Source organism: Lithobates pipiens, unplaced genomic scaffold, assembly GCF_037356315.1.
Source record: "Lithobates pipiens isolate NorthernLeopardFrog02 unplaced genomic scaffold, aLitPip1_a1.2 Scaffold_16, whole genome shotgun sequence".
Lineage (NCBI taxonomy): Eukaryota > Metazoa > Chordata > Amphibia > Anura > Ranidae > Lithobates > Lithobates pipiens.
This window is the reverse complement of record NW_027507748.1, coordinates 48,088,038-48,114,831: the sequence shown is the minus strand read 5'-3', so window position 1 is coordinate 48,114,831 and position 26,794 is coordinate 48,088,038. Positions and strand designations below refer to the sequence as shown.

At 42.7% G+C, this 26,794-nt stretch overlaps 1 protein-coding gene across 1 annotated transcript in view; it reads left to right on the top strand.

The window, feature by feature from the left end:
* LOC143981772 (bromodomain and WD repeat-containing protein 1-like) overlaps positions 1-26,794 on the top strand; it is a 222,667-nt gene that overhangs the window by 171,653 nt on the left and 24,220 nt on the right. The window contains exons 32-37 of the mRNA XM_077479861.1: positions 6,613-6,738; positions 10,584-10,653; positions 19,825-19,863; positions 20,321-20,434; positions 23,511-23,663; positions 26,152-26,315. Coding sequence (XP_077335987.1) covers positions 6,613-6,738; positions 10,584-10,653; positions 19,825-19,863; positions 20,321-20,434; positions 23,511-23,663; positions 26,152-26,315 — 666 coding nt within the window. The remainder of the gene's footprint in view (positions 1-6,612; positions 6,739-10,583; positions 10,654-19,824; positions 19,864-20,320; positions 20,435-23,510; positions 23,664-26,151; positions 26,316-26,794) is intronic.

Here is a 26,794-nt window from a genome sequence, read left to right as displayed (position 1 = left end):
CAACCTGGCCCAAAAGAAGGTGGTACTCTGAAATCGTAAATTTGCTGGTGGATGAAAGTTGGATCCTCTCATATATTGACCTGATCTCCTGTTACAAGGTCTTATGCTCTATCCTCCTTTACAATTGCTGGCTATAATGGCATGGCTGTAAAGTCGGGGTCCTTCGAGACGGAGGAATCCCTAATTTGACCATTCTTACATTGCTGAAAGCTAGGAGTAGGGATGAGCTTCGAGTTCGAGTCGAACTCATGTTTTACTCGAACATTGCCTGTTCGCCTGTTCAGCGAACAGTGAACAATTTGGGCTGTTCGCAGCAAATTCGAAAAGCCGGAACACCCTATACAAGTCTATGGGAGAAATCTAAAGTGCTCATTTTAACCACTTCAATACAGGGCACTTTCGCCCCCTTCCTTCCCAGCCCAATTTTCAGCTTTCAGCGCTCTAGCGCTTTCAGTGACAATTGCGTGGTCATGCTACACTGTACCCAAATGAAATTTTTATCATTTTGTTCGCACAAATAGAGCTTTATTTTGGTGGTATTTATTCACGACTCCGTTTTTTATTTTTTGCGATATAAGCGCAAAAAAGCGGAAATTTGGAAAAAAAAAAACGATTTTCTTTTTTCTACTTCAATAAAAATCCAATAAAATCAAATTTTGTCATAAATTTAAGCCAAAATGTATTCTGCTACATGTTTTTGGTAAAAAAAAATCCGTTAAGTGTATAATAATTGGTTTGTGTGATCATGGACATATGTACGCAAATGATCATGTACATATGTGTGCAGGTGATCACGTACATATGTGTGCAGATAATCATTGGGACATGTGATTTTAGTGGGACATATGTGGGGGACATGTTTTTATTATTAGGGACATGTGTTTTTATTATTTGGGGACATGTATGTTTTGGGGACATGTGTGGGGACATTGTGTTTATACTGTGTGATGTGTTTACTGTGTGGTGTGTTTACTGTGTACACTAGACTGGTGATCAGTGAGTAAAAAGCTGTAAAAAGCAGCTCATACTCACTGATCAGCAGCCGGCTGCAGCGATCTGCTCTCCTCTCCACAGCGATGACTTCTGTGTGAGGAGAGGAGGAGCCGATTGCCTAGCAACCGGCTGTTTGTTTACATCACATGACGGCCGTGATTGGACACGGCCGTCATGTGATCAGGAGGGCCAATCACAGAGCCCTCCTGCCGATCTGAGATGCGCCGTGTCCGGGTGACACGGGCGCATCGGGATCGCGCCGCTGCGCGGGCGCGATCCCGCTACTCCTGAATGACGTTCCTGAACGTCATATCAGGAGTAGGCGGCTCCCACCCGGCCGTATATGTGCATTGGCCGGGTGGGAAGTGGTTAAAGGGTGATATGCAGGTTACTGTCCTAAAGTGTTTGCGGACCCGGGTCCTGCCCCAGGGGACATGGATCAATGCAAAAAAAAGTTTTAAAAACGGACGTTTTTTCGGGAGCAGTGATTTTAATAATGATTAAAGTAAAACAATAAAAGTGTAATATTCCTTTAAATTTCGTAGCTGGGGGGTATCTATAGTATGCCTGTGAAGGGGCGCATGTTTCTGGTGCTTAGAACTGTTCCTGCACAAAGTGTAATTTGTGCAGGAAAAAAAGTCTTTTAAAATCACTTGCGGCTAAATTGTCGGGTCTCCGTAATACAGAGAACACTCAATGAGTGTGCTCTGTATTAGCCGACAATTCATTCATTCATTGGTTAAAAAAAAAAAAAAAAAGTGGGGGGGGTTCCCCTAAATTCAATTACCAGGCCCTTCAGGTCTGACATGGATATTAAGGGGAACCCCGTGTCAAATTAAAAAAAAAAAATTGACGTGGGGGTCCCCCTAAAAATCCATATCAGACCCTTTATCCGAGCACGCAACCTGGCAGGCCGCAGGAAAAGAGGGGGGGACGAGAGAGCGGCCTCCTGAACCATACCAGGCCACATACCCTCAACATTGGGAGGATGCTTTGGGGGTCTGTGACCCCTCAAAGCACCTTGTCCCCATGTTGATAAGGACAAGGGCCTCATCCTCACAACCCTGGCCGTTGGTTGTGAGGGTCTGCGGGCGGGGGGCTTATCAGAATCTGGAAGCCCCCTTTAACAAGGGGACCCCCAGATCCCGGCCCCCCCCTGTTTGAAATGGTAAGGGGGTACAAAAGTACCCCTACCATTTCACAAAGAAAGTGTCAAAATGGTTAAATAAGACAAACACACTTTTGAAAAATTCCTTTATTAAAAATGAAAAAAATAAAAAAAAGATTCCAGCGGTGCTAATCCATTCTTGCTATCCAGCGACGGATCTCCGGGGTCCAGCGATGGATGATCATATCCAGCGACGGGGGATCTCTCAGTCCAGCGCTGTCCATACATCCTTCTTCTGTTTCCACTCCGGAGACACTGCAGAGAGGCCAGCGCTGACGTTTCTTATATTAGGAGGGCGGGGCCACCCGTCACCTGACCCCGCCCCCTCTGACGCTGGTGAAGGGAGCCAGGGGTTCCCCAGTGACGTGTGGGTGACCCCGCCCCCTCTGATGTAACGGAGACCTGCGTTACATCAGAGGGGGCGGGGTCACCCACACGTCACTGGGGAACCCCTGGCTTCCCTCTCCAGCGTCAGAGGGGCGGGGTCAGGTGACGGGTGGCCCCGCCCTCCTAATATAAGAAACGTCAGCGCTGGCCTCTCTGCAGTGTCTCCGGAGAGGAGACAGAAGGATGTATGGACAGCGCTGGACTGAGAGATCCCCCGTCGTTGGATATGATCATCCATCGCTGGACCCTGGAGACCCGTCGCTGGATAGCAAGAGTGGATTAGCACCGCTGGAATCTTTTTTTTTTTTTTTTTTTTTTTTTTCATTTTTAATAAAGGAATTTTTCAAAAGTGTGTTTGTCTTATTTAACCATTTTGACACTTTCTTTGTGAAATGGTAGGGGTACTTTTGTACCCCCTTACCATTTCAAACAGGGGGGGGGCGGGATCTGGGGGTCCCCTTGTTAAAGGGGGCTTCCAGATTCTGATAAGCCCCCCGCCCGCAGACCCTCACAACCAACGGCCAGGGTTGTGAGGATGAGGCCCTTGTCCTTATCAACATGGGGACAAGGTGCTTTGAGGGGTCACAGACCCCCAAAGCATCCTCCCAATGTTGAGGGTATGTGGCCTGGTACGGTTCAGGAGGGAGGGGGGGCGCTCTCTCGTCCCCCCCCCTCTTTTCCTGCGGCCTGCCAGGTTGCGTGCTTGGATAAAGGGTCTGATATGGATTTTTAGGGGGACCCCCACGTCAATTTTTTTTTTAATTTGACACGGGGTTCCCCTTAATATCCATGTCAGACCTGAAGGGCCTGGTAATTGAATTTAGGGGAACCCCCCCCACTTTTTTTTTTTTTTTTAATCAATGAATGAATGAATTAATTGTCGGCTAATACAGAGAACACTCATTGAGTGTTCTCTGTATTACGGAGACCCGACAATTTAGACGCAAGTGATTTTAAAAGACTTTTTTTCCTGCACAAATGACACTTTGTGCAGGAACAGTTCTAAGCACCAGAAACATGCGCCCCTTCACAGGCATACTATAGATACCCCCCAGCTACGAAATTTAAAGGAATATTACACTTTTATTGTTTCACTTTAATCATTATTAAAATCACTGCTCCTGAAAAAAACGGCCGTTTTTAAAACTTTTTTTTGCATTGATCCATGTCCCCTGGGGCAGGACCCGGGTCCCCAAACACTTTTTAGGATAGTAACCTGCATATTACCCTTTAAAATGAGCACTTTAGATTGTGAACGTTCGAGTCCCATAGACTTTAATAGGGTTCTAAAGTTCACACGAAGTTTAGGTCTGTTTGCAGGTTCTGGTGCGAACCGAACAGGGGGGTGTTCGGCTCATCCCTAGCTAGGAGGTTAGGTTCAAGAAAGTAGTATGTTGCAGACCACATCCCCTGGCGTTTCTGCAATCTGAGACAGGCCTTGAATACAATCAAGGCTTTGATTTCGGCCTTGGCAGTCCTCTTTCAGAGGCCTGTTGCTTTGCATTTCTTGATTGTGTGCCTTTGTACCAGGGGCCATGTGTATTGTCCCACTGGTCAAACTCTGTCGGACCTCAACTTGGTATTTTCTGTATTAAAGAAATCCCCATTTGAGCCTATTCAGGACAGCAACTTGGTCCTTCTGATATGGAAGGTTCATTTTCCAGTTTCCATCACTTTGGCTTGTAGAGTCTCAGAATTGTTTGCTCTTCTGAGCCTAGGGTTGACCTCTTTGCATTGTGTGTCGCATTTGCACGGGTACAGCAGCCCATTAATTTAAATGTGGCTGCTGTAGCTACAGGAAATGCAGGGAAATGATCCCTGCGCCTTTTCATAACTGCCGCAGCAGGGAAACAGCATGGGGCTTTTACATTGTGGTTCTATGCACCTAAAAAGTAATGAGTTTTCAGATGCGTGGGGTGCCATTAACAAAGAGCCACATGTTATGCCTGTGATTTGATATGCATTCCTAAACCCAAATGAGTGTGAACCCAGCCTTAAAAGAACCTTTCCTGGTGTTTCACTGTGAAAAGGTGGTTTTATGGCCTCGACCATCCTTATTACCCAAGTTGTCTTCAATCCATCTTTACTAACATTGTTACCTTATTTCTTTTCTTAGCCTCAAATGACACGGGATAGGGCCCTTCATACCTTGGATGTGGTTTGCGCTGTCAAGACCTGAAGTCTACTGCTAGAAGCCATTAATCTGGTTCCCTTTCTCATGCTTTGGCCACACAAGGAAGGGCCATGCATTTTCCAAACCTTGCATTTCTCAATGGATCTATCAGCTTATTGCTCAAGCTTACATTCTAAAGGGCAACATTTTACTGCTTGCAGTGACCCCTTATTCTGCCAGGAGTATTGGTACTTGCTGGGCTGTTGGATATCGGACCTCGTAGCCCAAGTTTGTAAGACTGCTACTTGATCTTCAGTTCATACTCTTACAAGCTCTTAACCAAGTGGATGTTGGAGCGGCTTTTTGTCGGCGAATCTTGCATACTGCTACGTGAGGATCTGGCCTGTTTTGTTTTGGTTGTTTAGGGTTTGTTACCCTCCCCTCATATTAAGTTCTTAGGGACATCCCTATAGTAAAGGATATGAAGATGCCTCGTGTCCTGAGATGTACAATAAAGAAAATGGAATTTTTGGTTTAGCTATCAAACCTTTTTTTTGGAGTACATCAGGGGACACGGATCCCACCCTTCTTCCTTTTAGTTTTATGGCTTACTAAAAAATGTCCTGGGTTTTTTTTTTTTTTTATAATGTCCAGTCACCTGAATGTAGTTGCATTAACCTTATTGTATTGATATGAAGATGTCCTGTATTATACTCCAAGAAAAGGATTTTACAGGTAAACCAAAAACCCCATTTCCCCACTCAGACCAATAAATGTTTTGGCTGGAGATGGGCTTTAGATGAAGATGGCCAAAACCTGGCACACAGAAGAAAATGTCGGCACTAGTGAGGGAGCATCGGGGGTGGGGCAAAACATATTGGGAGCATGGCTTTGCATGAATTGAGCTGCTTTTATCTGCTAACCTGTGCGAGTAGTGGCAGCCGCCCCCGTAATCCATGTGCCCTTCCCCTAATCTCCATGCAGGGCATTGGATGCATGGATTCCAATGAGCTGCCTCTTCCTCCTCTTCCCCCCCTTCCTGTTTTTTTTTTTTTTTGAAGCACAGTATTAGAGCTGGAGGCACTGCGCCCACCCTGTCGTGTGACATTAGCAAATTAATATTCGCTAATGTCTTCTTCTTACTCCTCCCAGCCAATCAGGAAGCGGGTCCCAAGACCCCATTGGGCGGGAGGAGATGCAACAGCCGGGGCACGGAGCTGGGGAAGCCGCTGCTGTAGCCATGACCTGCTTGGGCTAAGTGCAGAGGGTGAGCTGGGAGGGGAAGTGTGGGTATGGTGTGTGGTGGCAGCCTGAGCAATTGGGGGGGGGGTGTGTATGAGGATCTGTCTGCAGCCCCGCCCCCGCGATCGACGGCTCACAAGCCACCACAGTGTGTGGCGGCCGGGCTAGCTCTTCCTACTTCTACCAGCTCCCTTTAGTTCTAATTGAAATCTAACCAATTATCAAATGATCATTCTTTAGGCATAAGATTGCTTGAAATTATCAAATTTGTGATTGTTGGCGAACTGTTCTATAAAGTATTTTGAGTAATACCTGGATTGAAATTTGGCCAGTTCAGCAGGCACCAGCTGAAATTCGATCCATGTTTGGCCATTTTTATTGTACACAAGTTGATCTTTTGACTTGTGTACAACCAGCCTGTCGGGTTTTTCTTAAACTAGTGCCACCGACTATAGCTTCCCGAGTTTCCTGCCGGCAGAATACAATTTTGACGTGGGAGAGATTTCCCCATCAACACTGATTGTGTGGGAATCCAGCAATTTTCTTTCCTTCCAACTGTGGTAGAAGGAAACCAAACTGCATAATCTATGTCTTGGCTTAGACTCCCCCCTCCTAATGTAAACCCTGAAGTCTTGTATGAGGAGATCTCACTGCCGTAGTCATGAGAACTTTAAGATGATCCTTTCTAATTTTAGTCTCTTTCTTATAGGAGGTTGTCTGCACTAATCTGGGAAGTGAGATATATTGAGCACAATGCCAGAACCTTCAATGAACCTGACAGCAACATTGTTAAATTGGCCAAGAAAATCTCAGACCTACTACAAAGATTCATCATGTAAGGATTGGCTGTTATATGGTGTTTTGCGTTTTGAGTTTTTAAAGTCTAAAGCCAATATGTTGTGTGTTTTTCTTTTCTTTTTTTTTTTTTTTGCTTTCTGTATCTCAGGGATATTTTCTTTCCACAGAAAACAGTGACCCAATATCTTTTCCATCTGTGGAAAATCCCAACTTAGTTGGCATGCAAACAAGAGCCCCCATTGGAATATTTCTCCTCTATTCGTGTTCTGTTGGCGACTCAAAATTTTGGATTTACCAGTCGCTTTCATTTCCCATGGCATTGGTGATCAGAACAATTGGCCTCCATTCACACCTAGGCGATTTGAACTGTGGGCGAAATCCCTGCGATTCCAAAATCACGCCAAAAAGCGAGACAGATTTGCGATGCCATTATTTATCAATGGCACCAGAATCGCAGAGCGATCTTGTGCAAACAAATATTGCAGGACGCATGTCACCCAAAAAGTTCCAGAGCTGCTTTTGGGCGGCACGTGTCCCATGAAATCGCAGGAAAATCACTCCACATTTGTGGTGCCATTGAGAAATAATGGCATTGCAAACACATCCCGCGATTTGCAGTGATTGTGCAATTGCAGGCATAATTGTGGCAATTCCACGCTTGTTTCAAATTGTTTAGGTGCGAATGGAACCTTAAAGCACAGTTCCACCCAAAAATTGAACTTCCGCTTTAAGTGACGTGACCGCCTGACATTCCACATTTGGCATGTCATTTTTTTAGAGCCATCCAGCTCCCACTTCCTCCCGGGGCTCCACGGCAACGGAAGGAAGTTCACCTCTCCCCACATGTCACAGGTCCCAGAAGATTGCCTGGCCAATCTCAGCCAGGTGCCCTCAGTAGTGATTCCAGCGCCTCACAGAGGAACGGGCCTTCATACTCCCACATCGCTGGACCACAGGATAGGTGAGTTTGCTGACTTTAATTTTTTCTTTTTTTGGCGGAACTCCACTTTAAAGTGACTCACCAACAGGGACACAGACTGCAATAAAAATAATGGTTCTAGCACCTATCCACACTATCCAATGTTAAAAAAAAAAAACATTTTTTGCCTTTTAAACTTTGTGGGTTTTTTTTTTTTTGGTAGCTCTATGGGGAATAGACGGAATATCTCAAGTTTTTTTTTTTTATTTTTTTTTTTTTTGTATTTTAGTCTGACATTCTAATATTTTAAGCATACCTGCTTTTAGTTTTTTTTGTTTGTTTTTTCTGCAGCACCACTAGGAAATTTGGTCATCTGTAGGTGCTGCTGAGTGGCTGTAAACACTTATTAGTGTTGTTCATGTAGTGCATATATTCGCTCTTCTCTCTGCTACTTAACCACTTCAATACCTCGTCATATGACGTCCTTGACTTTGTGCGGGGATATTTGAATGCCTGCAGCTACAGGCATCATTCAGATTTCATTTGCAGGTGGCTATTCTGTGCACGATAACGATCGTAGCAGCAGTTCTGCCGAATGATCGTTCTGATAGGCGACGGGAGGGGACTCCCCCTCCCACCGCCATCCAGTGCTTCTCTGAGGTCTCGCAGACTACAGAGATTTCTCTATAACCATCGGAGGCCCGGAAGGCGATTGTGGATGTCAGCTTGAGATCGGTAAAAAATTTTTTTTCCAATCTCATGCTTTACAGCCTGGAGGAGAGATGTGGCATCTCTCCATAAAGAGAACCTGTCACAATAGAGTCCTATTACAAGGGATGTTTACATTCCTTGTAATGGGAATAAACGTGATAAAAAAAAATTACATTTAGAAAAAAGTGTAAACATGTTTATTTTTTTTAAATGGCCCTGTCCCCGACTCAGAAGTGAATACACACCTAAGTTCCACCTACATATGTACACGCCATTCAAACCACACACGTGAGGTATCGCCACGTGCGTTAGAGCGAGAGCAACAATTCTAGCATTAGACCTCCTCTGTAACTCTAAACTGGCAACCTGTAAAAAATCTTAAAGCTTCGCCTATGGAGATTTTTAAGTATCAGTTTGGCGCTATTTTAAAGAATGACATGTTGGGTATCTATTTACTCGGCATAACATCATCTTTCACATTGTTCAAAAAAAATGGGGCTAACTTTACTGTTTTTTTTTTTTTTTTAAGTCCTGAAACTTTATTTTTTTTCCTGAAAAAAAAAATGAAAAAGTGTTGCGCAAATACTGTGCGAGATAAAAATAAAAATTGCCATGACCACCTTTTTATTCCCTATGGTGTCTGCTAAAAAAATATATAAAGTTTGGGGGTTCTGAGTAATTTTCTATCAAAAAATATTTTTACATGTAGGAGAGGAGTGCCAGAATAGGCCCGGTATTGAACTGGTTAAAGCACTCCAACTCCAGCCAAGCAGGTAAATACACAGGTGTGCTGTGAGCACTGAAGAGGCACAAGAGGGTTACTTACTGTCTGATGACCTCTCACCTGGAGAAGCACTAAATCAGTCATTGTTTGCATATAGACTCAATTTCTTTGCTAGAACTGCGTGATTCTTTATTATTATTATTATTATTATACACTTTATAATTTTGATAGGGAATTTTTGCTGTATCTGTTTACTATAGGAGTTATGTTATTTTGCAATACAGTTGGAGTAGTTACACTGGACACCTATGCACTAGGCACTTTAGTTTCAACCTTTGAGGTAGCGCAACACCATTTATTTGATTTTTATAAACAATTTTCGGTGGTAGGGTTTGTACCTCTGTCAGTGGTTTGCTGCAACCTTTTTTTTTTTAGCGGTAATTTTGTTTTTGATAGCGCGGGGATATCCTAATCTATTTATACACACATATATATATATATATATATATATATATATATATATATATATATATATATATATATATATATACCTCCTATCTCGATCCAGCGCTGTACCTGTCTGCAGCAGTGCTGATCTCTGTTCTTCTGCTCACAGAGGCAGCATGTCAATCAAACCCTTTGGGGGTGGTGCTGAGCCACTCTGTGTGTCTGTCTATGGACGCACACAGCCCAGCTTGGGAGCAAGCCTGCAAGTATGCCTCAATAGCAAGCAGGGGTGCACACACAGGAGGAAGAGCCGAGAGTTCCGGCGAGGGACACCAGAAGAGGTTTGGGGCCGCTCTGTGCAATGATAGGTAAGCATAAAATGCATATTATTTTAATTAAAAAAAAAAAAAAAAAATGGTATCCTTTACAGCCATTTTAAGTACCCTTTCACATCCACCCATCCTATTGCAGTATGTTGTAGTATGTATTATCCTTAAACGAGGACTATTCATGCCACCAAAAACCAGGCATGCACCTTTTTTTTTATTAACGCAGCCCCAAGGGGGGGAGGGTGGTGCCCTGGTCATTGGATTTTAATGACTGTGCTGCTATTAATGTGTGGACCCCGTGGAGATAGGGAGAGCGTGTCTCCGCTGAGGGAAATGCAGGGCTCGGGTAAGTAAAGAGCTGTGAATATTTTCCGGATGAACTGTATTGCATTGAATATGCATTCAGCTCATTGTCTGTTCTGTCTCTGTCTTCATACATGACATTTTCTCCCTGTTCAGCCTTTTATTTTTATTTTATTACTGGGGAGAGCTGGTCCCGTCTCTTCATGTAAACTGCTTTTTGTCCCTGCATTAGAGTTATACAGTTGGTCATTGCAGTAGTGATGTTGTACAGTTGCTGTATGAACTCAGGGCAGACTCCTAATGGGACTGTATTTTGAATAGCCCTGCATATCTCGGATGATCCATTTGTGTTTTTGTATGTGTATTAATAGTTTGGCCCCTATTCACACAGATCTACATTAGGAGCCCTAAAACAAATTGAAAACCTGATGAAAGGCTTTGTTTTGCAGGGACAGCAGCTGTACACGCATTGAAGACCTGTGTAATACTACTGAAGAGCAGGACTCCTGTGATGGGCAGGTAACTTTGTGCGTTCATTTAAATAAATTGTGATGCGCTACCTCACCCAGGACCTGAAGCACTAGACCCTTGTACTGTGATTCAATAGTGACTCTGAAATAGTAAGGCCCCTTTTTACACTGGGGCAGTGGGTGCATTGGTAGTTTGCCGCCAATTTCGCAGAGCTATTCGGCCACTAGTGGGGCGCTTTTAGAAAGGGTTAAAAAAAACTGCCACGAAAGGGTTAAAACCACCATAAAGTGCTGCTGCAGTTGTGCTATGCCAGCGGTATAGCTGCGCTGCCCCATTGATTTCAGTGGGCGGGAGTGGTGTATACACGGCTCCAAAGATGCTGCTAGCAGGACTTTTTTTTTTTTTTTGCATCCTGCCAGCGCACTGCTCCAGTGTGAAAGCCCTGGGGGCTTATTATTATTATACAGGATTTATATAGCAATGTAGTGTATAAGAATGTACTAAAAAATTATAAATGCCTGCCCAAATAGTACACCACTCTGCGCTCTTGGAAACCAATATGCAAATATGAATGCGGTATTTATGTGGTACTCCACTTGCGTGAAATACCCACTTTAAAGCTGCTGCTTTTTTTAAAAAAAACACAGAAATATAAAAATACATAAAAAATTGAAACTTAAAAAAAGTCCACTTTTTCATATATAGCAGCGCATGCACACTTTTTTTTTTAAAAAGTGAGTTAATTAAAATTCTGATCAGTGTCCAGAAAAGAAGGTGCTTGTTCTATCCGTTCTTTATTGTGATTAAGATGCAGCTTCCACCATGTAGTTCACCACTTGTGGGACAAACGATCCCCTTTGGGGATGCACTCACCGAACAACCGAGATCAAAAAGCCTTTAAACTGCCATTCCACAATCCTCCTTTGGCCACTAGATGTCTCCCTTATTGGAATTCGGTTTTCTCATATAAAAGAGCAAAAATGTCCAAACATAGCGTGATATTGTTTAACACTATTTATTATATAAGAAAACCCAACATATACATGCGTACCAAATAAAAAGATGTTCAAGTATTGAAAAAGTACTGTGCCTTATCTCACTGGTTCAGTTACGCTCGAGGAGAAACAAACGTTTTCGCTGTGTACTCGTCACTTCCGGTATGGTTACGCACTGACGCGTTTCGTCATATCCGACTTCATCTGAGGGCGTAACCTACAATACCGGAAGTGTTCTTTTATCTACGTCACGGACCAATCAATATCCATCACTGCATGATGTACGGGGCGCTGCACCAATCACTGATTCTGCCCACAAAATAATCCATATTTAGAGCAGCTGTGATCTGTACAGACCAACCCCAACATTGCGCATACTGTTCATAAAGATCTCTGCATTTGGGGTTGGAAGCTGCATCTTAATCACAATAAAGAACGGATAGAACAAGCACCTTTTTTTCTGGACACTGATCAGAATTTTAATTAACTCACTTTTAAAAAAAAAAAGTGTGCATGCGCTGCTATATATGAAAAAGTGGACTTTTTTTAAGTTTCAATTTTTTATGTATTTTTATATTCCAGGATTTATATAGCGCCAACAGTTTGCGCAGCGCTTTACAACATGAGGGCAGACAGTACACTTACAATACAAATCAATACAGGAGGAAATAGAGGGCCCTGCTCGTTAGAGCTTACAATCTAGACTTATGCACTGCTCCAGTTCCCGAGGGTCTCCAAGCCTCTTCCCGTGTCTCCGGCACCACCCCCCCCCATCTCTGGCCACATGCGGTACTGCATACAATAGCAGTCACTGTGGAACAAATTGTCTGAGTTCCCATTGACTCCTATGGGAAAACTCACTTTGATATACGAATGCTTTGGATTACAAGCATTCTTCTGGAATGCATTATGCTTGTAATCCAAGGTACCATTGTATATACAATCTAGAACACCAATATAAATCATATGACCAGCCCCTAACAGGCTCAGTATTACTCTGTGTATTAAAATGCAAATCTAAACATATAGTAAAATGTCCACAAATTAAACTAAAAGTTGACGGTAATGATAGGATTAATGAAATTATTCACCCAGTCCATAAACTAAATGCTCTTATCCACATGCACTGTGCTAGTGTCCAAGTATCCAGTGTGTAAAATCCAGTAGTGATGATTACTGCTGTGCACACCAAAGTGCCCTCCACCAGTCACACTATGAGCTCACCTCCCAGGCAGATCCACCATAGGGTCCTGTGATGCCTTCCCCTTAGGGGGTATAAATCCAGCAGTCTGCCGTTCCACTGTCGATGCCTGGACTTTTAGTCCCTTATATGGCAATCCTCATAGGTATGTATCGTAAGGGCAAGGAAGAAGCTGACATGGGGGTTATTTACAAAAGGCAAATCCACTTTGCACTGCAAGTGCACTTGGAAGTGGAGCCGCTCTAAATCTAAGGAGTAGATCTGAAACAAGTGGAAGCTCTGCTGATTTTATCATCCAATATTGTGCAAGCTAAAATGCTGTTTTTTATTTTCCTTGCCTATCCCCCTCAGATCCACAGCGATTTTACTTCATTGTAGTGCAAAGTGGATTTTCCTTTAGTAAATAACCCTCATAGTGTTTAACTGTATAAAACACTATTATTAAAATACAGAAATAGATGTATAAATACAGCATTTACAGATGTACTATCTCTGGTGCACACAGGTAGTACGCTTGTGTGATTGGGGCGAGATTCCCCTAGATCACTCAAACAGCCACAAGTACTCTTCCCTGTTGTGTGCGATGACGTCACAGACTTTGTGTATTGTCACAATCATTGTTACTTCTGTAAAAAACTAAATAGAAAGGAAAAGTAGCTGCTCATCCCAATAACACTGATGATCTGTTAGCCAGTGGTAGAAGAGTAGGGGTTGGTTCACACATGTCCGTTTTTTTGAGCTGCGTTTTTCTGTATATCGCTACCGCACATGTCCTGATCACACCGTGCATGTGCTGTGGTGTGCAGAAAACTGCAGCTCAATCAACATGGTGTGAGCAAAGCCCTATGAGCTGGACTATGCCATGTGTGACTTAACTATATAATATTACTTCATCTTTAATAGCCAAGCCTGATTTTTAATATTTATATTGGCTGTTTTTTTTCTTGTTTTTTTAATAACGCCTCAGTTCTGTTCTTGTATCTTGAGGGAGCTCAATTTGTCCTATGCATGTAAGCTGAAGGAACTGGTCAAAGAGAGTTGTTATAACCGTGAAGTAAACTTTTTATGCTTTTTCAAATAAAATAACATGCATTCCCTGCTTAACAAGACATCAGTAGGTGCCTGATTGTACCAAAGGGTGTACAGTGGAACCTTGGTTTACAGGTAACGCGGTTAACGAACCTTTTGAAAGACGAGCAACTTTATTTATTTTTTTGAATTATGACTCAGTTTTCTAGTGGTGTTTCGCAAAATGAGCAGAATTCAAGCTAATGGGCGTTGCAGTACTGAATTTGGCCAGAGGTGCGGGGGGCGCAGGGGACACTTGGAACAGTTCGGGGCCGTTCAGAATGACTCGGAAATACTCAGTTCCCGAAGCTTTCCGAGTTCAGCCATGCTGTCCTTGAGTCGCCCCCCCCCCCCCCCCCCCCACCTGGCAACATGCGGTATTGCGTGTAATAGAAGTCAATACGAAACTAATTATCTTTGTTTCCATTGACTTCTATGGGGAAACTTGCTTTGATATGAGTGCTTTGGATTACAAGCATTCTTCTGGAACGAATTATGCTCGTAATCCAAGATTTCACTGTACTGAGGTTGTGGTTGCCCTGTACTGCACACAGGTTCTACAATCACATTGATATCTTCTTTAATTTTACACCTAATGCCCCGTACACACGTTCCGATTATCGGACCACAAAAGTCGCTTTCGGACAGATCGTTCGATAATCTGATTGTTAGTACGCAGCTTTCGACAGCCGATCACGACAGTCCGTCCAACCAATTCCGAAGGGACAAACAGGAAAACTTTGGTCGGATGACAGCCCATCGTACGACAATCGTGTAGTCAGTACAGTATGCATCCGATAAAAGTAGTTCAATAAACACCACACATGATCACAAACACAAAAATAAACCAGAAGCACACACGGGTCACACGTATTTGACATCATTTAAAATACGTAGCTACGCACAACGGAAGATTTTTCCAGAATTGTACGACAAAAATCTTACACACATTTTGCACTGTTGTATTCGATCTTAGTTGTATGCAACAAAATGTGAACAATCTGTCGTACGATAATCGGAACGTGTGTACGAGGCATAATTCAAGCATTACTTGTGACTGTTCACCATTGGGCAATACAGACTTTCCCTGTGCAGATCTTGCAGGTGAGCACCAGCTAATACCAAGTTTTTATATTCACTCATCTGCTGAATAATGGAATGGCACTTCCACGGGCCCAGTGTTGCATTCACAGATAGGGCAGGTGCTTAATCACTTCAGCCCTGGAAGATTTTAACCCCTTCATGACCAGGCAATTTTTTTGCTATTTAACACTGTGCTATGCTAACTGGCGGTTGCATGGTCTTGCAATGCTGTACGCAAAAAAAAAATTATATTGGCTTTACTTTGTTACCCAAATAGAGCTTTCTTTTGGTGTTATTTTATCACCACTGGGTTTATCTTTTTTTCTTTTTTTTTTGCACTATAAAAAATATCTTTCTAAGCGATCGTATGATAATCGGATTGTTAGCGCAGATCTTTTTTTAAGAGCCGGTCACGACATTTTATCCGATATCTTCTGATGGGACAAATGAAAATTTTTCTCGTATGATACCAGATTGTATGATTTTTGTTTAATCAGTACAGTTGTCCGAAAATACAATAAAAATACACTACAACACATGACATCACTTCCGATTTTTTTTAATTCTGTCGTATGAGAATTTTTCGCAACTTAAGTATCCTCTGTTTTTGATATACGACTAGCATGCAAAAAAAAAAAAAAAAACTGACGGTCTGTGGTACGATTTTCAGGTCGTATGTACAGGCCATAGCTGCCATTTTGTGGGAACAGGCTAACTGCCACTGACCACTCCAGTGACACTAATACAGTGATCAGTGCTGATGATGAATCTGCTGCTGATGAATGATATACACTGACACTGTACTAATGACACTGGCTGGGAGCGGGTTAACATCTGAGACAATCAACTGTGTTCCTAAAAAATGTTAGTGTGTGCTGATTTTACTTAGCAATGTAAATAAATACAAAACTCTCTTCTGACAGCAGCGATGTGCCGGTTTTCATTTCCCTGCAAAGGGAATGATTGGTGGGTCCTGGCCATAAATCATTGGCCGTGAACCGCTGATGGGCATGTGCTGGACCTACCCGGAAATACTGAATCGTGTATATGTATATATATATATATATATATATATATATATATATTATACACAGAAGTAAAACTACAGTCGGCACATGGTTAATGATCTGTTCTAAGAGAATTACAGTTTTTGTTTATCGATCCCATAGTGGAGATTTCAGTTTTTCCGTTTAAAGTATATGTGAACCCTTACCTCGTAAAACAACCTATTCCCTTTAAAATAGAAATAAAGGGTGTATGTGTGTATGTATATATGTGTATATATATATATATATATATATATATATATATATATATATATATATATATATATATATATATATATATATATATATATATATATATTTTTTTTTTTTATATATATATTTATTTTATGTACACACACACAGAGGACGGAAAGTGTTCAGGCCCCCTTAAATTCACTCTGTTATATTGCAGCCATTTGCTAAAATCATTTAGGTTCATTTTTTTCCCTCAATGTACACACAGCATCCCATATTGTCAGAAAAACACAGCATTGTTGACATTTTTATTAAAAAAGAAAAACTGAAATATCACTTGGTCCTCAGTATTCAGACCCTTTGCTCAGTATTTAGTAGAAGCGCCCTTTTGATCTAATACAACCATGAGTCTGTTTGGGAAAGATGCAACAAGTTTTTCACACCTGGATTTGGGGATCCTCTGCCATTCCTCCTTGCAGATCCTCTCCAGTTCTGTCAGGTTGGATGGTAAACGTTGGTGGACGGTCATTTTTTAGGTCTCCCCAGAGATGCTCAATTGGGTTTAAGTCGGTGCTCTGGCTGGGCCATTCAAGAACAGTCACGGAGTTGTTGTGAAGCCACTCCTTCCTTATTTTAGCTGTGTGCTTAGGGTCATTGTCATGTTGGAAGGTAACTCTTTGGCCCACTCTGAGGTCCTGAGCACTCTGGAGAAGGTTTTCGACCAGGATGTTCCCTGTACTGGGGCCCGATTCAATTTTCCCTCGATTGCAACCAGTCGTCCCATCCCTGCAGCTAAAAAACACCAACACAGCATGATGCTGCCACCACCATGCTTCACTGTTGGGACTATATTGGACAGGTGATGAGCAGTGCCTGGTTTTCTTCACACATACCGCTTAGAATTAAGGCCAAAAAGTTCTATCTCGGTCTCATCAGACCAAAGAGTCTTATTTCTCACCATCTTGGAGTCCCTCAGATGTTTTTTTTTTTTTTTTTTTTTTTTTTTTTTAATCAAACTCCATGCGGGCTTTCATGTGTCTTGCACTGAGGAGAGGCTACCGTCGGGCCACTCTGCCATAAAGCCCAGACTGGTGGAGGGCTGCAGTGATGGTTGACTTTCTACAACTTTCTCCCATCTCCCGACTGCATCTCTGGAGCTCAGCTACAGTGATCTTTGGGTTCTTCTTTACCTCTCTCACCAAGGTTCTTCTCCCCCAATAGCTCAGTTTGGCCTGACGGCCAGCTCTAGGAAGGGTTCTGGTCATCCCAAATGTCTTCCATTTAAGGATTATGGAGGCCACTGGGCTCATAGGAACCTTAAAGAGGAAGTAAACTCTCCCACTCTGATGCTACTTTTCATTTAGTCCATTATAATAAATCATTATCAGACTATAGCCACTGTAATCCAAGTTTAAAAAAACTTGTTTCCAGGGGTTAGGCAGCACCATCTTAAGTATTGTTTTCTGAGTCCACAGTGGAGTGTATTTCCGCCCTTACATTGAGCACTTCCTGTACTGTTAACTAAGCAGCCTCCTCAATCCAACGTTTCTGTGGCAACCCTGCTTCCCTGTTCATAGCTTACTTGATTATTTCATAGTATTTATTTGTGCCAATGTCTGTTTCCCTTTGTCAGACTTATCAGCTTTAGCTGATAAGACTGCAGTAATGGCCAAGTTTAGACTGTATGTATGGTCACATGGTGTGTAGGAGGAAGCTTTGAGTGATTAGCAGAGTTCAGTGTTGTGCTATAGGAAGTCCTGATCACAGATAGATAAGCACATAGTGTGCCTTAAATCAGGGGAGATCTGGGCATGCTCAGTGACTTCATTCTACAGAACACCAAGGATTACAAAAATACTAAGCTCTGCTCTGACATGCACTGTGAGCTGTAAGGTCTTGTATAGACAGGTGTGGCTTTCCTAATCAAGTCCAATCAGTATAATCAAACACAGCTGGACTCAAATGAAGATGGAGAACCACCTCAAGGATGATCAGAAGAAATGGACAGCACCTGATTTAAATATGCGTGTCGCAGCAAAGGGTCTAAATGCTCAGGACCATGTGATATTTCAGTTTTTCTTTTTTAACCACTTGCTTACTGGGCACTTAAACCCCCCTCAGTCCCAGACCAATTTTCAGCTTTCAGCGCTGATGCACTTTGAATGACAATTGCGCGGGCATACAACACTGTACCCAAATGAAATTTTTATCATTTTTTTCCCCACAAATAGAGCTTTCATTTGGTGGTATTTAATTACAGCTGGGAGTTTTAATTTTTGCTAAACAAACAAAAAAAGATGCAAAAAAATAAAAAATCATGTTTAATAGTTTGTTATAAAATTTTGCAAACAGGTCATTTTTCTCCTTCATTGAAGTGCGCTGATGAGGCGGCACTGATAGGCTGCACTGGTGGTCACTGATAGGCTGCACTGGTGGTCACTGATAGGCTGCACTGGTGGGCGGCACTGGTGGGCACTGATAGGCGGCACTGGTGGGCGGCACTGCTGGGCACGGATATGTGGCACTGGGGTGCAGCACCTTTGTTGAGGCAGATTGTGGGCACTGCTGGGTGGCACTGTGGGCACTGCTGGGTGGCACTGTGGGCACTGCTGGGTGGCACTGACAGGGGGGACACATTTTTTATTAATGTGGCAAAGCAGGGGGCAGGTGGGCACTGGCAGGGCTGGCCGTGATCGGGACTGATGTCCCGATCACGGCCGCCGGTGAATGGCTTTTTTTTTTTCTCCTCGCGCTATCAGCGCGAGGAGGAATAATAGCCGTTTACCGGCTCCGTTATATCACATGATAAGCTGTAATTGGCTGACAGCTGATCACGTGATAAGGGGTCGGGATCGACCCCTTCCACGGATGGGTGATCAGGCGAGTCTCGTAGACTCGCCGATCACAGAGAGCGCCGCGCGCCCCTCAGGGGGCGCGCAGGCCGCTCGTGCACGGGACGACGTCAATAGACGTAGTCCCGGCAAAGGAGATCCGCGCTGTAGCCGTCATTCGGCTATAGCGCGGGTCTCAAGTGGTTAATCTGCAAAAATGTCAACAATTATGTGTTTTTCTGTCAACATGGGGTGCTGTGTGTACACATGAGGAAAAAAAATTCACTTAAATTATTTTAGCAAATGGCTGCATATAACAGAGTGAAAAATTGAAGGGGGTCTGAATACTTTCTGTCCCCACTGTACACATATATATATATATATATATATATATATATATATATATATATATATATATATATATATATATATATATATATATATATATATATATATATATATATATAATTTCCCAGTGAATGGCCGTGCAGGGGCGGTGGAGTGGCAGCACAAGCAAAGCCAGAAAACTGATCATGCTGGAATGAAGGTGCTCTCCTGCCTAGCAGGGCCAATTTGAAATTGGAAAGTAGAGGGACTGACACGAAAAAGAGATTTCACAGAAAGGAAGCCATACAAAGAGAATGGGATACTTTTTTTAATACAAGTACATGGTTCAGCAGGGACAATTCAGGAATATGGAATGTTGGAGTAACATTCTTTAAGCAGTTTGGTAAGTTTGTCTTTTGGTTATATGTATACATTGCAGCTCACTATCTTGTTGTTTCTTGTATATTTTTCAGGAAAATACAGTTGATCAACCTAGATCATCAGGAAACACGGTAAGTTTTGTAGATCCAGAATCTTTAACGGCAGAATTTTTTTTTTAAATCCTGACTCGGTTTATGTGTGTTGTCTCGCAAAACTAGCAGGATTCAAGCCTCTGTGGTGTGCAGTGTCATATTTGACCAGAGGTGTGAGGTTGCTGGTGACACTCGGAGCCGTTGGGAGCTGCTCGGATGCACTCGGAAACATTCAGTTCCCAAGTGTTTCCGAGTGGTCTCTGAGTATTTCCGAGTTTCTCCAGCGCCGGAAAGATGGTGGGGGTCTTATAAACCCTACACCTCTCCATAAAGCGGACCTGTCATGCCCTATTCCTATTTCAAGGGATGTTTTTTTTAAAGTGCCCCTATCCCCACGTGCACGCATGCAGATGCATGTAGGAGAGGAGTGTTGGAATATTCTAATCGATTGCATTTGATTACTCCCCATTAAACTGTAATTTTTTTTTTGCTGCAGAGATTAAAAAGCGTGAATAGCTGGAAGAAGTGCTGCATGGACCTGGTTGAATTCATTATAGTATGTGAAGATTCTGAACCATTCAGACAGCCTGTAGACCTGGAGCGGTACCCTGTAAGTGTGAGCAGGTGCTTTATATGAGCAAGCTTGTAAATGTAAATTATAAAATAATTGAGGCCTATGATTTTGGTAGGATTGGACGGGAGTATCAGCTATCCCTTTGTTAGATTGCTGCTTCAGGAATGCTGTAGAAAACACTGGGACTCTGTCGTTTTTACAGTTTCTGACAATGTTTATCGTTGCGCATCATAGAATATGCCGTCTTACTGAGGACAGCAGATTCGCTTTTCCGCAGTCAAATGTACACTTACGCATGAAGCATTGACCTCCGCGAGGTAGTTTGAGACCATACAGACCTAAATTTTTTTTTTTTTTCCTCTTAGATTTAGAGGAAGTCTTTCATTTTTGGGTTGGACTGCTGCCTACAGAAGGATTGGACATTGGCAAGCACACAAACTGTAGGCTGGCCCAGGTTAACCACTTCAGAGTTTACTAGTGTTCTAGGAGGATGGACATCTTTTAGCTTCAATTAAGACTATTTTTCTACATTACTGTAAGAGCTTTGTGATTTCGATTGCAGCTGTTTGATGTGTTTAGCATCCTGGCTTTTGGAGTACCGTGAATGAACCCGACAGGACATTCCGGTGATATAATGGATGTGACATTTGGGCACGGGGGTTCCGCATGGGGAGCTTTCCAGGGCTGAGCATTGCAGACTAATTCATTTGCATAGTTCCCTAGTTTATTCTCTAGTTTTGCTCTTTGATGGCATCCATTGGGTGGTGGTCTAGCGCAGACTGAGCAGAGCAGTGTTTGCAGCAGATGTCTTGACAACTTGCAAGATTTTCAATACATTTTCTACTGCCGTGATGCTAATGGAGTGAAGCCTGCCCATCTTTGAAGTGTTCTGTGGATGGAGCTATGATTCGCTTGTGGGCAGGCACCCAGCATTTAGATTTATCCCTGCAGGGAGAATGTGTGCACTTAAGAGCAATGTTTCCTTTGATTTGGCAACGAACTGGAGTTTCACTGCCTGCCCTCTTCTCAGGTTCACCACACAGATATCTATTGAACACACTCGGGTCTTTTGGATCAAGGTTTCACTGTCTCAGTTCCTGTGGCAGAACAGCTCCAGGGTTTTTACTCCTATCTCTTCACGGTTTCCCAGCCCCAAGGGGGCTTATACCCGTTCTGGATCTCAAAACGTTCTGTGGACATCAAAAGATTCTTACATGTCCATATCTTTCCAAAATACCGATTATTATGCTTAGCTATGGAGTCCTTAAACTACCGGTTCATGGCCCTGCTCTTCAGCCTCCAGTCTGAACCTCTGTTTTTTGTTTTTTTTCACAAAGGTGCTGGCCACAGTAGTAGCCTCACTGCTCTCACAGCATCCTTATTGTGGGATACTTGCAAATCCTCCTGCTGAGGAAGCCGCTTGCGTAGGCTCTGTTGGACGTGGCTTTGATTGTCCAGACTTTATCGCAGTTTGGATGGATCTTAAACCTTCAGCAGCCCTTTCATAAACAGACTTGTCATGTGGCTTTTCTGAGTCTAGTCCTTGATACAGCACAGGGCAAAGGGTTGCTTCCACAAGGGAACTGTTTGCTTAAAGAGCTATTTGACTGTTTTTGCACAAGAGTCCCTGGCTTGATTGTAATCTCCTTTTTGAAGCTGTTTCTTTTGCCCACTTTTACTATGACCTCCGCAGTGCAACATTCTGTGGGACAATCCAATCTCTAGACAAATGTATTTTTCGCATTGGCCTAAATTTATCTTTGGATTGGTGGATCAGAATTCAGGTCCTGGTGTCCTGATATGCCTTGCTTTCTTTCTCCCTATTTTAGAAGGTTCTTTGTGACAAATGGCATTCTATGTGGGCTGTGAAGGCACCTTATTGATGTAAGGGACTTGGTCGTAGGAGTAGTCTCGTGTCCTTACGGCATCCTGGAGCTTTGGAAAAAGTTGCTGTCTCTGCACTGTTGGACCATCCTGCTTTGAGGATCATCTGATTCAGGGAGACATGGCACGTGCATCAATCTTCCTACAAGATCTAGATGTCTTGCTGTGCAAGTGAGGTAGATGGGATCCTTTCCTGTGCAGACCTTTGTTCCAGTCTTGTCAGCAGTGACTTGGAGAATCTGGTCCTCTGTCTTTGAATCCATTAGACACACCTCTACAGCTGTATCCTACAAAGAATCCTTTCTGGATTTACATAGGGACAAGGTGGTACTGCGGCTCAGGACTACCTGATTACCTAAGGTAATTTTTGCCTTCAACTTCAACCAGTAAAATGTCCGTCCATCTATCTCTGTCCAGCACTAGTTCACCAAAAATAAATTTTTCTCCATTATCTGCATGTGTTAGGGCTACTTCAATTCCATGAATTCTTCCTTGGCTTTTCAACATCAGGAAATAGTTTCTCAAAATTGTACAGCTCCAACCTGGTCTTCTGTTCACATGTTCTCCAAGTTCTACCAGGTGGATGTTTCTGCCCCATCTGATGCCAACTTCAAACGTATTGTCTTTCAGCCTGCTTTTTGATCTTCAGACCGCCCACAGTCTTTTTTTATTTTATTTTTTTTTTATTTTTTTTTTCACTGGCCTGTTAGCATTTGTTGCCCATTACACAGTTGAATTGCTTTTGGTCATTCCAGAGATTAGACTTTGTGTCCCTTTTAAGGGGGGGGGGGGGGGGTTCAGTTTTTGTACTCAACGCTGCTGGTAAAGTCTTTTCCTGGATTTCGTTGAGGGGCACAGGTCCCCTCACTCTGTGCTAATGATCATGCTCTTGGTTGGCTTTCAATCCTCCTGTAGGCAGCAGTATAACCAGAAGGATAACGACTGTGTCCCTAAATGCAGCTCAAGAAAAGGATTTTATGCTGGGTGCAGAAATCTTATTTTTGTTTGTTTTGGGGAAAAATTGTGTAAGAGTGTGAACTTGACTTTTTGGGGTGTTTTTTGTGCCCTTGTTTTAATGACTGTGTCGCTGGAACAGGAAATAAAGGGACATTTCCTTCAACAGACACATGCTACAGTTATAACCTGAATTGGTATCTAATTCTTGCTTATCCTTTACAAAACCAAAAAAATAAAAAATGCCGATGAATAATTTTCTTTCTGTCTGTAGGATTACTATGATGTCGTAAAGACCCCTATGGATTTTGGGACCATAAAGGAAAAACTGGCAGCCGGGAATTACAGCAGTCCATTGGAGTTATGTAAAGATATGAGATTGGTATTCTGCAATGCCAGGTTGTACACACCCAACAAGCGCTCTAGGGTGAGAGCTGCAGATTTAAAATATTTATTTGCCCTTCACAAGCTTTTTATTGTGTTTTTATTAACTTTTTACTTTGTTTAATGTGCTTTGAGCAAATCAAGGTTTCCAGTTTTGTTAGACAAACTTTTAGGTTGGCTTCACATAAATAAGCTACAGTTGCATAGATTTTACCTTAAAGACTAATTCCATTCCGGCATGTTACACATGGTTACATTGGTCCAGCTTGGACCAATTGATGTCTGATCAATCCTAATCACTTTGCTACTTCAGTGATCTCTGCTTGCTTTTAGGTGCCATACTGAACGGCCAGCTTGATGCATTGTGAACATCGGAGATTGGGTGCTGTTAAGACATTGATTAGCATTCTCTGAATTAATGCAAAGCTGCCTTTGGTTGAATGAGGTGGAGAGCAGAAAGCTACTGCCTCATCTCTCTACCTCGTCCAGTCGAAGAACCCTTTGCAGTTCCGAAAATGTAAAAAATTCTCTGAACGGCCAGCCTTCAATATTCAAATGGCTGGAGAGCAGACCCAGAAGCAAGTGACGATCACCTGAGTAGTGGTGTCTTCAGTGATTTCAAGCTTCCAGGGGCATCAGCCAGGTGTAGCTACATTGGTTCAAGGTGTACCAGAGCAACTACATATAACATGATGATGCTTGGAATTCTTCATGTAACCTGTTTCAACTTACAAATCATTAGATGTAGTGACTGCATTAATTTCCTTTTTTTTAAGGCTTTTTCCCCCCCACTGTTTTCACTTGGTGATCTGGCCAGTAACACCACCTGTATTAGAACGCCCCCACTCTGGATAAATCAGCGCAGGGAACACCTTTGGACAGCAGCATTGTCAGTCTGGGAAGATGGGTAGAGGTAGACTACTAGCAAATTTTAATTAACAAATCTAAACAAATTGAAGCCAAACGCTAGCTATTACTTTGGAATCCATTGCAGAGAACAGTTTTTTTTTTTTCCTTTTTGAGACAATATATAAAACCGATCATTGTAGGCACCCCTGTCCATGGTAAATGGTTTGTTTCATCCCTATAACTATAAGAGGGCCTGTTCTTCTTTCTTTTTCTTTTTTTTTTTTTTTTTTTAAATAGACTTACTGGCTGGATCACCAGATAAGAAAAAGAGACTAAAGAGGGGTTGTAATATGTTTGCTTTTCGGTTTAATACTGCTTTAACATACCACAACGCTCGGCACAGTTGGTGGAGTTAACCACAACACACATAAGTTCACCTTAGGGGGGGGGGGGGGAATATATCAATCCACATATTTTTGCAGGAAAAAAAAATGTACATCCATTTTCTTTCCCAGGCGCCTGCGAAGCCTTTCACCCACGAACAGTGGATCACAAGTGCAATGTCAGGCTCCTGCAGACACATTCTCCAGCTTTCTTGCCTGTTCCTCTGTGCAGGCTTTCTGTTAGGCGATTGGAGGAAGTGAAACCGTGTGCGCGGCACTGTTTCAGTATGGTATATATTTAATTGTATGTGGGAACATATATATAATGTGGGCAGTAGTAGAAATAGTTAAAACATTAAAAGAATAGATATATTTTTGAGTACGGCACTGTTTGTGCTGAGGTTTTTTGTTCCGTAAGCTGGAGGAAGTGTCAGTGAACTATGAGGGTGCTTCTCGGTGCATGTGTAGTTCATTGAGAACCACAAGCCATCCGCCACAGTAAAAGTTAGGACTTGTAATTTATCCACAGAGCTCTGTGAATGAAGGAAACATGGCTGTGGGAACAGAGCCCTGTTCAGCGACACCGATTTTGAATGACAGGGATGGAGAGAAACCTCTGCCCACTGTCGGGGGGTTAAGGGCAATCGGAGGTTAAGCTGGGAGGTGCTGGAACATGTTACACCCTAAGGCCCCATTCACACCTGAGCGTTTTATAGCTTGAAGCCTGAACTGGAGGGGAAAAAAAAAATCTACTCCCAATAGAGATGGTTCACATCTCCATTCCAAGTTGCCTGTAGCCGAACGCCTGAAGCTCAAACAAGTTCTGGACCCTTTTTTGTCACTCGAATCGGGCACATTTGGGCATTTCTCTTTTTACATTGTGGCAAAACGTGGTAAATACGCTGCTGATTTTCTGCCTGAAAACGCTATGCTCAGGTATGAATGGGGCCTAAATGTGGGAGTAACCTTATTCAAAAGGTGAACTTTTTTAAATCTGTTTTTTTGACAGTGCTTTCTTTGTATTTACAATCCAGCCACATTTTTAAGTAGGCCTACAGACCTTTATCTGTAGCCTGTAGTAGGGCAATATGCAGAGATGAGAGCGGTAGCCTCTGCAGAATACACAACTATATACAGTGTTCTATTTATATTTCTTGCCAGCAATTGAAGTATAGTTGGGTGATCAGGTTATTTCCTAGTGTCTATGGATACCTTTGCAGTTGTATTGCATAATTGAAAGAGTCGACCTCTCTGACCCCATGCTTTAAAAGTATTTGAATATGTTTTATTTTCATTTAGATCTACAGTATGGTATTAAGGCTTTCTGCACTTGTGGAAGAGAAGTTGAAAGTTATTTTGTCAGATTATAAACATGCTCAAAGGTCCAAAAGCAGGTCTGGAGAATCGGGCAACATGAAGAGAGCTGGAGCCAAGGAAGGGCAATATACCAGAAAACCCCTCAGGTAAGTTGTGGTATTCTGGGTACCTAATGGGGTTATTTACTAAAACTGGAATGTGAAAATTCCAATGCAGCTCTGCGTAGAAACCAATTGGCTCCCAGGTTTTCTTTTTGTTTGTTGTTTTTTTCCCCTCCAAAGCCTAATCGAACAGTTAAAAGCTGATTGGCTACCATGCAGAGCTGCAACAGATTTTTGCACTCCAGTTTTAGCAAATCAACCTCAAAATATCCCTAAATTTCAAATGATCCTATTAAGCCTCCCCTACTTAAACCCCTTAACCTGCTAGATTTATTATTTAAACTCCCGCCAAACCCTAAAAATTGTCCACACACAGAGCGCTGCTCTGCCCCACCCTGCTCTCTCTCCTCATTGGCTCACTGGCTGTGATTGACAGTCAATGGCTCCCACTGTTGTGTGAACCAATGTGGAGAGAGAGACCTGGGAGAGCCGTTGCGCTTATGCACATCACTGGATTGAGATGA